The sequence below is a fragment of the Martes martes genome (assembly GCF_963455335.1).
Source record: "Martes martes genome assembly, chromosome: X".
NCBI lineage: Eukaryota > Metazoa > Chordata > Mammalia > Carnivora > Mustelidae > Martes > Martes martes.
In genome coordinates this window covers 16,190,797-16,207,776 of record NC_137897.1, presented here as the reverse complement: position 1 = coordinate 16,207,776, position 16,980 = coordinate 16,190,797, and the positions used below count along the sequence as shown (strand labels likewise).

Sequence of the window (16,980 nt, the reverse complement as noted above, 5' to 3'; positions counted from 1 at the left end):
ACTTAAAATATAATGTGCTGAATTTAATGAAGCCATTCTGTTTGAGTATCACCTCAAAACATATTGCATAATTAAATCCAAGTACTTAATAAATGTCCTGAAACCTGACTTAACTGTTTTCCATGTTAAATTACTTCACTCGTCATCCTTTTAAGATTTTAAACATAGAATAATTTGTTAGTTTGCTTGAAGATGGGCTAGTTATGCAGTTAATCAGGTAACTGAAATCCTCTATGTTTTGAAGCACATTAAAAATAGCTATTACTCTAAAACTTAAACACACACGTGCACGCGCACGCGCGCGCGCGCACACACACACACACACACACTTCACACTTAAAAGAGAGAAGAACCTTTACTCTAATGGATTAGAATTTTCCAGGATGTCATACAAACACATTGGATCAAAATTTATCCTGGATTACAAGCAGGATTTGACAAGTGGTCTGAACAGTAATCTAGTTTCTTCCTAGGCACCAAGTACAAGGAAATGGGTACCCTTGTCTGTTATTCGCCACGTTTTTGCCTGGAAGATAATGATCAAGCTGAAAAGAATAAGCACTTCCACTGAAAGAATCACAGATCCTGAGACTACGAGGAAGAGGTGCTCTGGACTACAGCCACTGTGGGATAATGGGAGACAGTGGTTTACATAATGCATGAGCATTCATTTAAATCCCAACCTCTACTGCCCCTGAAAGGAGTGATGGTGAAGAGAAAAAGGACAGAAAAGAAGTGAGATGGTACAATGCTTAAAAACTCAGGGAGGTGTCCCAGATATGAATCAAAATGATCATTGTGATACTTGCCTAACACAAATAAGAGGCTGCCAGTTTTTTTTTTAAATCACATTAATGCAGATAACTAAAGTAATGAAACTGGTCAAATGTCTCCCATTACATATCGGTGAGGATTATTATGTGCCCAAAGGTGTACTACATTGAGTTTGAATCCTCTGATAGCTAAGAAGTATCTCTGCAGTCATTTCTATAAGCCAAGAGTCAAAGCAAAGTGAATTCAAATCCAAGTGTTCATTTTGCTTGCCAAAAAAATAAGTGAGCAGATTTCCGAGTTTAAAGTTTAGAGGAGAAAACATGCTGTTTATATGAAGAGTTTATGAACAACTTATTAATGATAACCACATTTTATCATTAATTTTATTTATTCAAATAATTACTAACTATACTAAAACAGTCAATATGATGGCCATCTTTTTCTTTTAGCATATGTATTCTCAGCAATTACACATTTCTATCCATCAATTTCTTTCCATTTTTTTCTGTTATGATCATTGTGACTAGTTGAGAATTTCTAAGGCTAGGTGGTGTTCTCCTGTATGATGGTCACTGCAATTTGATTCATCTTGTTCTTTCACACTTTATGCTCTTTTTGAATATACAATCCCCCAAAATAGAATTGTTTTTCCATGAAAAGGTAGAATTGTTTTTTGATGAGAAAGCAGCAATTTGGTTAGATTTTAATTTTATAGCTGAATGTTATTTAATGGCAGAAAAGTATATACTTTCACTATTTCTTTCAGTTTTCTTTCTTTTTTTTTTCAAGTTTTTATTTAAGTTCCGATTAGTTACTATACAGTGTAATATTAGTTTCAGGTGTAGAATTTAGTGCCCCAATACTTAAATTCAACACAAGTTTTACTGTTTATCAATCAGCCTTCCCCCTCTGACTGACATAGCATCAGGAATATTTTAAACCAAGGTAAGCAAATATCCATGAAGACCCATATAAAGTATGTACCTTTGATTCCCCAATTCTACTTCCACTCCCATAAGGAAATGATTTGGATAAAAGCAGAGATAAATGTGCAACACATGTGCCACAGTACTGTTTAAACCCACCCCGAACTGTACATTATGTAAATGCCCATTAGTAAGGGATATAAAAATTGTTGTGTAGAAAAAAAGGAAGTTCCAAAATAGCAAATGTAACTCAACTCTACCTTTGTAAAAAAAATTATATAAATATAGAAAACATAGGAATACACAACATCATGAGCAGTGGTTGTGTTAAAGGCGAATAAGGTCTACAGCCTATATTTTCCTCTTTATACTTTTATTTGCTGAACTTTTAGTGATAAACACATTATTCTTGTAAACAATAAAATGAACAAAATAAATGGACTTAGTTCATGAATAGTAATATTCTGTTTAGAAAATCATGAATTTTATGAATTACTTAATGAGGACTGTTTGTTATATAGGGACAATTTCCACAAAAAGTATAGAACCAGAAAGACAACAATATTTAAAACAGTAAAAGTTAGTGATGGGGGAACCACATCTTCTCTGCTAATTATACTTTCAGGGGATTAGCAAAAAAAAAATATTGCTCAGCTGTGTTTAATAAGAACTGTATTATCTGTTGATTTTTGGTTCAGTGAATGATTTCAGTAGATATTTAACTGTTAAATCAGGTTCACATATTAATTACTGAATGGGAATGAAGGTGGCTGAGCAATTCACAGTCTATGTGTGACATTATTCTCAATAACAGATGTAGGTTTTAACTGTACCAGTCCCATCCAGGGCTTGTACACTCCTAAACAGCAACCGGACCTCAAGTCTCTCATTCAAATAGTCCTTTTCCTAGGAGCTATCTCAAACTCTCTAATTTGGTTCATTTCTTCATTAGCTTCTATGTTGTCTACTATATATAATTTGTAACAATTGTAACCATTTATTGGGTTGTACCATGTTCTGTTGAAGGGCAAATATGACATGGTATTAAAGCTCTGGGAAAAATGATTCCCAGCTTTGGTTCTGTGATATCCTAACACATATTAAGCCATATAATAAAGCATAGTGAATTCTTGAAATTAATTTATTTCTCTTTCAACTGCTATTGAGATACTTATGGTTGAAGATTATAGGGGGGCATGGGTAGTTGGTATGATATAAAGAGGCAATATATGAGTTAGAACTTCATGTGAAAATAAGCAAAATAATCATTTTCCAAGATTACCTCTCCACTTTCCCCTTTCTTTCTGGCTATAGTTTTAAAATATTGTGTGACAGACCCAAATTAGAAACCATGTAAGGATATAAAAGTAATTAAAAAAATGATTGTCATGTATTCTTTACATTGGCTGCAATAAAAGCTTTTCTGTACCGGAAGATTGAGGGAGATTTGAAAGAAGGAAAAAGGGATCCTAGTGGTGGCTAACATAAGAGGCTAATCCACTAATATGGAAAGGAATTAAATAAGGTAAAAAATTTCACAAGACAGTGGGTTAAGGATACATGTGAAGAAAAATATACCAATAATCAAAGACATCCAAAAAGGAAACAGCTGACTTGTAAAATAGTGAGCTCAGTACCAAAAGAGATGTTTCAATATTCTTGCAGAGACTAAATGATTACAATAGATTTCCAAAGTCATGACTCATTCCAACTGTAATACGCAGAATGGGTAGGAAAATGCAAATAGGTGATATAACAACAGATTAGGTCCTGGTACCTCTCTGATTGCTTGTTCTCTGTCTTTTCTTCCTCCTCACAATGAATAAATGCAGGTGTTTACCCTAGGCTAACTGTTAGGCTCCTTTCTAAAACTGCATCCGGTCTTCCTACAAAGGTCTCCTCTCTTTCCAGAGCTTCCAGTGCCAACTTTGTGTATATGCCTCTCACATCTAATCATCCCTGCCTCCTAGAACTCTAGTGACATACTTCCAACAGTTCAGTTCATCCTTACTAATAGCTACTGAATAATCAAGCAACAATAATTCACTATGCTATATTCTTCATAACTATATTATTTTCTTTTCTTTGAATTTTCAGTCTTAACATCTGTATGAGGGAAACTATTAAACCCGTTTCACATGTGAAGAAACTGAAGCAAAAAGAGTTTCTAAGTTTTCTCAGCCAATATTACAAATTTGGTTAAGTGGCAAAGCCAGAATTTATATTCAAGTCTGTTTAATTCTAAAGCACAAAGCATTACGAGAGCAAGTATGCCCCACCCTCTAAATATTCCATTGGTAATTCAAATGAATGCAACATTTTGAAAATCAAACTCATTATCTCCCTGCTCTCATTCAACATCAGTAAACATCATTTGAGACAACACCGTTGTCTCAAATTTGGAGCATGGGGTCACCTATGACCACTTCCCTTCCTTTTTAATCCACTTGTCCTAAAGAATAGATCCTAGCAAATAATGTCCCTTCTTCCTGCCTTCATTCTGGCTTGCTTTACCTGATTGCTAGATTTAAAGTAGAGTCCTAACTGGTCTTTCTGCCTCTGGTCTTTTGTACTTCCGAAATGCTGCTACAGTGAGAAAGTGTTCTTCCCTTAAAAACCTTTGAAAAGCTCTCTGAAGGCCCAACTAAAGAATCACTTCCTCAAATAGCTCCTTCGTCAATATGGTCACAGCTATCTTGTCTTGACTTCTCTTTAATGGGCCTCTCAAACTTTAGCATGTGTTAGAATCAACTGGAAAGCTTGTTAAAACAGATTGCTGTGTTTTAACACTCAGTTTTTGATCCAGTAGGTCTGAGGTGGCATCTGCATTTTTAAAATACATTCCCAAGTGGTGCTCAGGCTACTGGTCTGGGAACCACATTTTGAGAACTACTGAACTATACGATGAGCCTCTTGAAGGCAGTGACTTGCCCATGTCCAGAATATTTTAAGTGCTTAATGTTTTTAAGATTAACTATAATAACTTACGGTTAGTTTATTTATCATGTACCTTCCATGTAGTATGCATGTAATGGTGCATACATCAGCCTGAGCTTCGTTAAAGAGCATACTGAGCAGCGGGAAACATTTATGATAAAGAGAAGAACCTCAATATAGGGTGAATAGAGGGTGCAATGGGAGCATCCAACCCATCCTTTCGGACTGAGGAGAGGCTTTCTATTGGCATAAGCTCAATTTCTTAGGAGGTCAACAGGTGAAGGGGATGTGGAGTTTGAGGGAGTGGAGAAAAGCGTAAGAAAAAATATCACTGTTTTGAGCAGCTTCCAGTTCTCTATGGGTGGAAGAGGTGGTGGACTGAAATATACACTCTCCTCAACACTGCTTTCTTCCTTGGCCACTTCTCTGCAAAAGCACTCTTCCTTCTGATTGTAACTGTCCTCCCACCTACAAAATCTTATGTATCCATAATGGCTCACTGTGAGCGCAATATCCATCATAAAGCTTCTCAACATCTAGAACTCTATTTTCCTCATGTGAATCTCATAGCACACTGTATCTCTCTAGTGGCATTTTTTTCACATACAGCCTCTTATTAAATTTACATATTTTCCCTCACCACCCCCCAGCTACCCTCCTAAAACTGGATTTCCACGTTTTTTTTTTTTTTTTAAGAATAAAACTAGAGTCCTATCTGTCTGGATATACTTGCAATCAATAAGGTGCTTTACAAATGGTAGATACTTAATATCTGATAAAAACTTGACTAGTGACATCATATGGTGAAATGAGAATGAAAGTGTTTCAGAGACAATAAAGTGCCTTGAAACTCCAACAGGAATTTAGTATGCAAAACCAAGATGTATTAAATTTTTCTCTAAATGTATATACTTGAAGATATTAAAGCTATAATAGACATTCTTTACCCTAAATTATCAAATAAACTTTCTTATAAATGAACATTTGAAAAAAGTAGTATTTGCATCTTGGATACTCCAGATCTAAAGTCACAGTGATGTCATTATGAAAAGGAATGTTAACAGTGGATAAAGTTCCTATTTGTCATAGAAAGACTCTGCTTTGTCATACACATTATATAAACACTTTTAAATTTTTTTATACCAGAAAACTGTTTTAAAGTGGTTGTAAGTAGTCTAATTTTCTCCTCAACATTTTTTAGAATATTTCATTCATATTAAGTTCATGGGTTGGAATGAGTATTTTAAAAGTCACCATATGCATCTTATACAAATTATGTACTAGCTATAGATAATATGTTTTTCACATATGCTGAACTACTAATATTATCTTTGTGATTGTCCAAGGTAGCACAAGCCAGTGTCTCTAAGCAATGGCAAGCCATATTACTTGTTTAGATATAATCACCAATTTGCACACTGAAATGTATTTTACATACAACACAAACGAGATTAAATTTCCCAAGAAAGTCTTTAACGTATCCCAAATATTAAAAGCCAGAGGTTCTGCTTTCTTGTACATGGGGCTTGTAATTCCTGGGGTGACGGCCAACATAAGTGGCAGGTCCTTGGACAATGAGTTGCCCAGATTAAGTGTACAAGAGGCTTTGGGGTTGGTGCTGAAGAGATGAGTGGCTTCTTTTCCTCTTGGTACAAAGAGGGAAGAAGTAGTCTCTGATCCCTTTAGATCGTGCCCTAGCCTATCTGATTCCCAAACACTTGGTGAAGTATTTGATCAGCATACAAAAAGAAGCTCTACACTATGATCCCAAGAAGCCAAAGTTAAAATAAGCATAAAGGTAAGAATTGAAGCCTATCAACCCAGAACTTCTTTACCTTTACCACAGTTGTATCTGGAGTTACAAGAAAGCATCTCTATACCTAGACAGGAAGATAGGACATTTCTTAAACTATTTTTAAAGTTATTATCCTTCACAAGACAAAGTAACAGATTCATTAACATTTATACATGCTCCTGTGTATACACACTCTTACTCACAAGTTGTAATGTATAAATTATACCTCTTCACAAAGGATATTTCAAAGATACTTGAGGTGTGTCTATACGAATGTCTGATGACGTGAGCCATGCTATACCCAAATGTCCTTCTACTCTTTTAAAAGCACTTTAGAGACTTAATTTAATACAGAACCCACCATGCTGTGACTAGTAACACTCTATCTTTACCAAATCTTCTGTTGCTGAGATATCTATTATAATGTTCTATTTTTTCACATTATTAAGAAGATATTGATATACCTAAAAAAATCAACATTTTATATCTGTGACTTCCTCTTTCTTTAGCAAAACAACCTATGTGGAAGAAATGTCATAGTTACAAACATTTTGGAAGTAATGAATTTTGATATATAGTATCTTACAAAGATCCTAGAGCTATAAAACTTGAGTACCAATCTAGAAACTTCACCTTCACCTAAATTCATCTTTTTCCACAAAATATTAATGAGAAGTTCTTACAATATTAAATTATAGTATGTTTGGAGATATCCTAATTCTGCTTTTCCATTCATTTACTGAGTAGAAACAGAGATTTGCCCATGGTTCAAATAAAAGTGAATATAAGCCAGAAGGTATGCATTTGGCTAAGTAACTACACACACACACAAATTTTAAATTCTAGCCATGAAGTAATTTAAATAGGTAATTCACAGTATGCAGAAATGCCTATTTTATATAAAACCTCAGTGTTGATATTTTTATAAACATTAGTTTAGTAAAGGTAATCCTGGGAGAAGAAAAAAGGAACAAGCATTTGAAAAGAAGGAATATGGGAATTAAAAGTTTTATTTTCATTAGGGGAAAACCCCCACAATCTTACATCTTTATTCTTTGAACTCTTCATCTCACATCCTCCTTAACTTTAAAAGGCACTTACCCAGTGAAATAAGAGGACATCAAGGCATTTGGCATTTGTTTTTTATATGGCTTAATTTAACTCTAAAATTTGGACCATGTTGAGTTGCTCATAATTTGGTTTACATGTATGTTTTTAACCCACTGAGCCACCCAGGCGCCCCTACATGTATGTTTTTGTACTTAATATTTTCATGTGAATTTCAGAGAGTCATATATACAATGTTTGTACTATATTTAAAGAGAAAGCACATTTATTACTGCTATAGAATGAAGAAGTAGTCTGAGGCAGAAAGTCAACTTGGGACTACAATAAACTAGTACTTTTACCACACCACCTTCCTGGAGTTTTTCCCTCCATAACCAACAAGTTCTGTAAAGCTACATCCGAATTTTTGGACTGGCTCATGGGGAAGCTTGTGGGAGGAAGAAAACAGTCATCATTTTTTTTTCTTTACGTTTTACGACTCACCCACATAGTTTTCACCAAATTGACACATTTACTTATCCTGTTACTTGCATCATCTCCTGTTATCTATCACATACCCTAACTGCAGCCTTTCTATCACCGGTGTCTCTGCTTCTGTGGCTGGCTGATTCATGAACTGTGGGTACAATTTAGCATTTTGAGCATACAGCTCTCTTTCCCTTCTTCCATTTCCATATGGTATTTGGTAATGCTGTGGTCTCTGAAGGCCAAAGGTTTATTTTGGAGGCTTAATGGTTTACCTTTGTATATGCTATAGCAAACTGAATCAAAGCCAATGCTATTTTCATTTCATTCCAAAACATATAATTGAATGAATTTGAAAGCCTTGGCCAGGGAAAGGTGGAGGAAGAAGACAATCACATTACAGCGAAAGGCTTTTGGGGAGAATCTTTGATCATACTACAGAACCTCATCTCCCAAAAATCAAGAACATATTTTAAAAGAACCATAATAATACAGGTTTTTAGCTAAAAGTTTTAAAGATATTTACATGAGTTAAATTTTAAAACAATTTTGTGTTTACATATTAGGAAATTATTACATTTCAGCCATTCCTTCCTATATTTCATTTCTGTTCTTGCAAAGATACTGCAAATACACATCTTAAAATAGAGTCTTAGTCAACAAAACTAAAGGATGAAACAAAGCACTGTTATCTAAAAATCTATAGCTCCTACTTATAAGAATTCTGAGAAAGAATAAAAAAAATTTCTATACTTATGAAAAACCATGCTTAAATTTAATTTGGGAATCCAAATGAAAAAAATAGTTAAAAGTAACCCAAACCCTGCTATTCAAAAAGTGGCATGCTTAAAAATGTGCTTTTGCTGTGAATAATGTTTATGATATCAGTTATTGGCAGACATTTAACAAAGACATGTTTACTTGAAAATATAAGCAAATACTACAATAGATGTCTATATGTATGAAAACAAAACCAAACCATGTGTATATGTGCATATATATAGCTAAATAAACAGCATTGGAAATATTTATTAATAAAAAACTAATTTAAGAAAACTTCCATAATGGCTCAAAATACTTTCACTGTAACAGTTATCTTTAGAAATCATTTTACCAGAAATCCAACAACTCAGACAAAAAAGGTAACTCAGTGTCAGCTCCAAGTACACCCATACTGAACTCTCTCAGCCATTTGTTCTAATTAAAAAAAAATTCTCTATTACCCAGTATTAGGGTAGTATGATGAGAGAAGTGTAAAAGTAATTACTGGTTACTTTACCTAAAATTTCAGCCTCCAGGCTGATCAGAATATTAATTTTGTGGATGAAGCCTCTATTTGAATCCTAGGGCTAAATAACCTAAAAGGAATTTGAGATTATTATCATTATCTCTTGAATTTCCTGTGTTATGGTGCTCTAATGTGTTTCCCTTTCATGCAATAATTTTTATCTTTTTCAGACAGTTAAATATTATCTACTAATTGCCCACACCTATTACAGACAGAAAGTAAATTAGGCAATTGTGACTGGCTGATTTTTGCCTTTTCCATATGGGAAGGAAAAGGGCCGCAGCTATGGATACTGATTTGCAAGTTGAGTTGCACTCTTAATAAGCCAAAGCAGGTAAGAACATCAGCCAACAGGTACATTTGAAACATACAAAATAATCACTTATATATTAAAAAAAAATCTTAAAATTCCATGTAAAATAACTGGATCATATGAACTGTCTGTTGATACCAAAGGATGTATACATACTACTAATAAAAATAAATTGGGAGTAACCATTTTGAAAGGCAATTACATTTTTCCTGGTGAAGCTAGTAAGAAATATAGACTTAAGAAAGAAATAAGTCAGGATGTAGAAATCTGCAGAAAAAATAAATTGGTTAATAGCAAGTTACCATCATTAACGCATCATAAAATTTATCTCCTTTATATAAAGACTTAATATAATAAATTTCAGTTGGCAACAGAAAACTCATAAAATACTGTATTGATAATAAAGTAATGAGTAGATTTTTCAAGGCAAAATATAATATATAGTTTATATCAATCTGTGACACTTCGAAACCAGTTTCCACACATTCTCATCAAATCTACAATGTTTAATGCAAAATAAAAGATAAAACTTATGATAATCTCATAAACTACCTACTATATAAGGCAGAACCTGAAATAAAATACTACTATGAGTAACTGAAAACTATGATGCATTGTTTCCTTTAATTTTTGATAAATGACTCTTCATGATTTTTTTCCCTTCCAAAAGAGAACAATTAACTTTGTTTCAGAATACCAAATTCTCAGAACCCTAATAGAGTTATATTATGGTATTTTCATAGTCATTCATTAAGCAATAGGTTAAATGCCATGCTAATGTATTCAATCTCTGTACTCTAGCAACACCTTGGGTTTACAGGAATAAGACATGAGGTACACCAGAAATACTGCCATTTGAGGTGTCAGTTTTCAATATTTTGGGCATAAGGAATTATAAGATAAATACTTCCTCATTTGAGAAGGAAGTACAGAAAAAATAGGCAAAAATAAAAAAGAGTGAGCAAGGTGAAGAATGGAGGAGAAACAGTCAAGTGAGAAGTGATGAGGATGGTAAGGGAAAGGAGAAGAAAATGGAATTAAGAAAAAAAACCCTTAAAAAATAAAGACAACGATTTAGTAAATTTAAAAACAGAGAGAGAAAGAAAGAACATCTGGTGTTAGTCAATGTCAGGGTATTGATTCCATTCAATAAGCCATCCAACTTCCTGCTGAAGTTCAGGGACTGGGCGGTAGGGTGAGTGGGAGGGGAGGGGAGAGCTGGACTTTAAAGGGTCACCACATTCTGTATCCATTCTGATGATGCTGGTTTCCCTTGTAAACGATAATCTCCTGTTCTGGGGTTAAAGGAACAAGAGGGTGAAGACAAAGTCAAAAAGGAGAGACTAGACGTGAGAGTAAGAGAGAATAAGGGAGATACTTTTGAGAATTATATAAATGAAGCTAGAATGACCTTTCCAGATGACTCAACAGTCTTTTAATATGTTCCCTTTCCCCGGCCCCCACTGCCACAACCTGTAAGTCTTTTCGAGCAATGTTTACCATTTGGTGTATAATAAAGAACACTAGCTTACAGTACTCATCTTCCATTTCTCACTAATCAATGTCCAACATCCCAACTATTTGCTCTAATCTATCTTTTTGACTATCCCAACCTAGTTATTTTCCACTCCAGTAGCCTCTGTAGCCACATGTATTAAACCATTTTGTGCCAGAATGTAGTCACCAGGTTCCAGAAGACCTTTCAAAATAATAGTGAATATGTTTTAATATTTACACAAAATGAAAGGAAATTTTCCAAATGCTGGATTCAACCACCACATACCCCACTCCTTTTAACTGATATTCCTAAGAAGAAAATATCTGTTTTTAGTATGGATAGAATCTTTAAAACACTTACACACCAAAAACAGTATTAACATAAAATTTAACAGATTCATTAGGAATATGCCCCGATAGATTTAATAACTATAAATAATCTCATCAGCTAAAAAAACGTGTTAAAAGTGCATCGTGAGGGCAGAGTTGCTGGTTCAAACTATGCCGAGGTATCTCCCAGAGAGAGGGATGTAGTGGCAGATGAAGTGGAAAAAATCTTGGGAGATTCCAGCAGCTTTGAGGAGTTGGATCTTCACTGGCAGGGAAGACATGCAATAGGACTCAGTCTGCTTTGCTCGGATGTTCATGATTTTTTCTTCTTCCTACCTGGCAGCCACAGTTTCTCAGCCACAGAAGTAGGTTGATTTGAAAAGCTTAAAAGCCATTTATAATAAAGAATATAGCAATATGAAAAAGGACATAAGACTTCCAGTTTCACTTCAAATAAGAAAATATACGTTTTTTAAAAGAGAGCAAACTAGAAAATACATACATCTAATTGGACATCTTGAAGATATACCATACTAACAATTTTTAAAAAATAGTATTCAAATTCATCTGCGAGTTATTCAACTTTCTCAGACCTTAGGGAAAAATTTCAAGATGCTTTTCTGTGTATTTTAAATAAGAAAAGTTGTCAGATTTTATATTGAATATTACTACCTTTAGCAGTAATAAATTTTAGCATTACAAAAAAATACTAACTGGGCTAATAACATTCAAAATATAAGACTGAACAATACTCTTCATTATTGAATCTAAATTGGTATAGAACAATATTGGCAATTATCCCACTATTCTGGTCAATTAATTACTAGATTAAAAAATAATATTAAATAAGTGTTTCAAATGTATTAGTCTACCCCTTAATGTAGTTATTATATCATAACTAACCCTTAATGTCTCTGGCAATTAATGAAGGGACAGAGGGGCAACTGTAGACTACAAATAATTTATACTTGTTTCAACTCATTTATCTACCTACCAAACCTTTTATAGTAACAAAACCAAGATAATTTCCATTTCATCACCTCTGTATATTGTCTAGTAAGAAGTTAAAAGCACTGTACAGACCATGAAGGAGGCAACAGCAAGAAAGAGAGAGCAGACTAGGCTGCATTTAATAAAATGAGCCATTCTTACACAAATAGGCCTCTCACTTGAACACAAAGAAGATAATCTGGTAATTGATCATATTAAGGAAAGCTACTTTTAAGGAATTGAACACATTCTCCTGTCAGAGGATGTCTCTATTATCATCCAAAATCAGTGTTTAGGTTCTAGTAGCAGTCTGTCGAGACACCAGACTCCAATTGGCCCAAGAGTTGTTGCAGGTAAAAGGGGGGAAGGTGGGTTGGAAGGTTAATTTTTATTGAGCTCTTAATGTGTGCCTGGCATTGTAATAGGTCTTTTACATATAGACCTGAAGGAAAGGAGTGAGGAAGTAGCAATAAAGTTAAATTTCTAACCCATTTCTAATTTTCTTCCAACTGATTCACTGCCCTAGTTATGTAAATTCTCACTCCCTTTCCTCTTCTCTTACCTTTGCCAGCCCCCCTTAATCTCTCACTGAACCTGAGTTTCACTTACATGATCATTAGACTTCTTCCCCTTTTGCTTGATAATTTTGTAATTTGAGTTTGGGGAGAGAATATACTAAAACCGAAGGCCTTAGAGTCAGAGAGCTTTGAGTTGCAGGTGAGTTAATAATTTTGAGTCTCAATTTCCACATATACTTTTTGTATAATTATTTTAAGTAGTAAATGAGATAAAATATGTAAAGTATGTAATACGATGCTTGGCACACTGTAAGAACTCAGTAAACGTTGGCTATGGTTATTATTATTATAAAAAGGTAAACTGATACTTAAATAGTTACTATGATTCAATTAAAGCCAAAAGTCAATTTCAGAGCAAAAATTGGAAGCAAGTTTCCCCAACTATCATTCTGTGTTGCTTTCAGTATTTTAGAATATTACTGTGATGCAAAGATGTATTTACACATTCTCACAGTATTTAAGTGTCACCAATCTATACAGATTTTATTAGTTCCCTTGTAGTCCTTTGAAAACTTTCATATTCATTTGATCAACATCAGAATCTTTGTCCCACAAACAGTATCCTTTAAACAATTTTATTTTTCATTAGAGACTAATTCCACCCACTTAGAATTGACCAACTGGAAACTGGTCCAGCTATTGAACAGATGTCATATTTGTTCAGGTCACATTGCAAAAATGATGTAGCATGAACATTGCAAGAGGGAGAAGCTGCCCATCTACTGAAGCAGCTGCTTTAACCCACTGCCCAAATCCTCATCCTAGGGGACAAGAGACTTTAGTTAGGACAACCACTTTGTATGGTTTCTAGTAATGACAACTTTCTCATTATAAGAACTGTATAGTGTGGAAAGGCTTTGCTGATGACCAGAATTCTGTATTAATTATTATTAAATACCTATACATTTAATTTTTAAATTCATTAATTTTTATTCACTTAAGTTAATGAACTCATTGAAGAAACAGTGTAACTTTAATTATCAGTGTTCAGGAGCCCCTCCCTAATATCATAAAGTTCTCAGTTTACTCAAAGCCAAAAATGAAATGACTTCTGCCTTCACATCAGAATCAGTGAGAAAGACTGGAGTTTTTCACACCAGTCTCCTTACCCCCAAAATATAGACTTTCCTTTTAATAGTTTCTTCTATGACTAGAACAGGCAAAAACAAATTTAGTTAAAAGGCACAATAGGAAATAATTATTCACTCCAAAGGATGGTGAGCTGTAAGTAGAATATTTACCAGAAGAAAACCACATTTTTTTCAAATGAAGTTTATTATATTAGTAATCAGATTATTTTAACTTCATTTGTTTTAGAGAGTATACTTTATTTTGGCAGATACAGAAGAAGAAAGTAAATCAACTGAGACAGAAAATGGCTCAAAGTGAAAATCATATGATATTCATTTTCTAAAACTAACAATAAGAAAAGTAGCCCTGGAAAGTCTACCTAGACAGAAAAATACCACTGTTTCAAGATCTTAGCCTAGCAAGGGATTTGTGAGGTTCACAGAGCAAGAAAATTTTATGAACTTATTTAGTTACATGCAACAGTTTTAAAACAAAAACTGTAGTCCTCTTTTGGGAACTGAAGACCCAGTTTGGCTATTAATTCTTAAATTTGTTTAAAAAAAAATCAACATTTCAAATAAACCAATATACCAGACACTTCAGTGAACAAATCAATGTTAAAGTAGATGAATGAATGTATGCCCTTATAAAACATATCTACTAGGTAATTCCGTAGTTTGTAAAGTAAAACTTAAAAGTTTTATCCAGAAAAGGCTGAATTTGTGTGCATCATCACTTTAATTTTTAGCCCAAAATTATTATCTCAGTTCATGGGGCATATAACATTATCTTGTACCTGTCTATATAGAAATGTATATATGACCTCAGCCAACACCAGTATTTCCAAGACTTGTATTAACACTATGGTTTTTTAAAATATATGTCTTATCTTGTCAAATAATTGAGAATATTCATTCAGCTATCTGAAAAAAGGCTATTCAATCTTTTTGTACAAAAACAGGCATTTCATCTCGTTGATATCCTTTTAAAGCTTTAGCACATCTTTATATTATTTCCTCCCACTGACTCATAAAGTAATTATACATACCACAGTCTGATGATTAACTTGAATCACTTCATCTCCAGCATGGATTTTCTTGCACCGATCTGCAGGTGACTAAATTTAAATAATGGAAATGATAAAGAACATAAATTTTATCACTCATTTCCTTTCCCTGAAAATACTACAATAAGTTCACCTCTTTAAATTAGATCAAGAAATTAATTAATCTTTAAAAAATTAAACAAAATGACTACTAATGTTTAATATATTATTTGCACTCTATAGATAACTAATAATAGAAAGTAGGATTTACTTTAAAAGTGATTTCCGGTTTATTTTTTATTCATTCCCAATTTCTAATTATTTCAAAACAAAGAAGTCTTGAAACAATATTAACCTCAATTCAACAAAATTTGAAATTCACAAAAGAATGATGTCATAGGTCAGAATTCAAGATAAGATAATAACCCAGAGAATTCCAGTTACTCAAGTAATAACACAAATATATTCTTAAGAGGGTAGTTCATCTAGAATATGAACTCAACCCTCAGAATGGTACCATAACAAGAAAAAATGTATTTTTTTCACAGCACCTTTGGGAGGTAGGCATATTATCAAATCAGACAAGTACCATGCAACGATTGTGTCAAGTGTGTAAATCATTACTATAATAGGGCTGTAACTATACTCAGTCCCCCTGTGCTATCTGGCTCACACTTGATCTTTTTAAAGGAGAGTATAGAAGAAAAATATCAAGCCAATGGTTCTAACCATGGTGTAAGATAAAATGTTAGTTGGTATATAAAATTGAAAGAAACTGAAACAACCTCTTTCACAGATAAGTAAAAAAGGGAATAAGTCATATAAATCATAGACTTTCAGTGTCAGATGGGACCCTAAATATCATGTTGTCCAAACTTCTCATTTTACCTAAAAGAAAACAACAAAACTAGGACAGAGCAAAGCAAAATAGCTTAACCACTTTAGTGAACAGCTTTACTAAGACTCAACACATATCTACTCACAATATATGATTGAGGGTATCAAAAATAGTAAAATGTTTTCAAGAAAAAAGAATTAAATGATAAGCCATTAACATAAGGTTCATATATGAACTACTCATAGAATTAATCTTTCTTTGGTCACTAACCATTTATCAAATATTACTGAGTAATTAATATGAGCAGTACATAGTACTCAACTTTTTTATAGACCCCAGACAATACAGAGATGCATTCCTATCAACTCTTCAAGATATAGTTCAAAATCATTTCTGTGATTACTTCTCTGGTTTCATTTGCAGCATTTATGATTCTTTCCTTTGTCTGACTACACAAATTTCAGTACCTGTTTACACACATAATCCCCTAGTTGCATTCCTTAGGAAAAGCAAGCTAGTTTAGTTTAAAAATTCTTTGGAGTACCTGGGTGGCTCAGTCATTAAGCATCTGCCTTTGGCTCAAGTCATGATCCCTGGGTCCTGGGATTGACCCCCCCCCCCCATCCACCTCCTTGCTCAGCAGGAAGCCTGCTTCTCCCTCTCCCACTCCCCCTGCTGGTGTTCCCTCTCTCACTGTCTCTCTCTCTATGTCAAATAAAAAAATAAACAAATCTTTAAAAAAATAAAAATGCTTTCAATACCTAGCCCCATGCCTGGAACACAGCAGACATGAAACAAAAGTTTGTTACAAGAACAAATGAATAAATGAATGATCGGAGAAATGTACAAATAAACAAAAATGATCAATCAATGACAGGAGTTATCGTTCACAGTATCTTACTGCATTTAAAAATTTTAACTGGTTGACAATATGCATATAACTGATATTTCTGACCTCATATTTTATACCAAATGTGAAGCTAGTATAGTAATCCAACTGCAGTGTATATTATGTGTTTCAATATTCTCAAGAAACCAAGAGAAGTGACTGGGCAAAAAGGCAAT

The 16,980-nt window shown here is 33.7% G+C and overlaps 1 protein-coding gene across 1 annotated transcript in view; it reads right to left on the bottom strand.

The window, feature by feature from the left end:
• Window positions 1–16,980, bottom strand: part of CNKSR2 (connector enhancer of kinase suppressor of Ras 2) — a gene marked incomplete at both ends in the record, with an annotated part of 237,468 nt that overhangs the window by 79,151 nt on the left and 141,337 nt on the right. Inside the window, one exon of the mRNA XM_080794916.1 lies at window positions 15,081–15,149. Within this exon, the coding sequence (XP_080651042.1) occupies window positions 15,081–15,149 (69 nt within the window). The remainder of the gene's footprint in view (window positions 1–15,080; window positions 15,150–16,980) is intronic.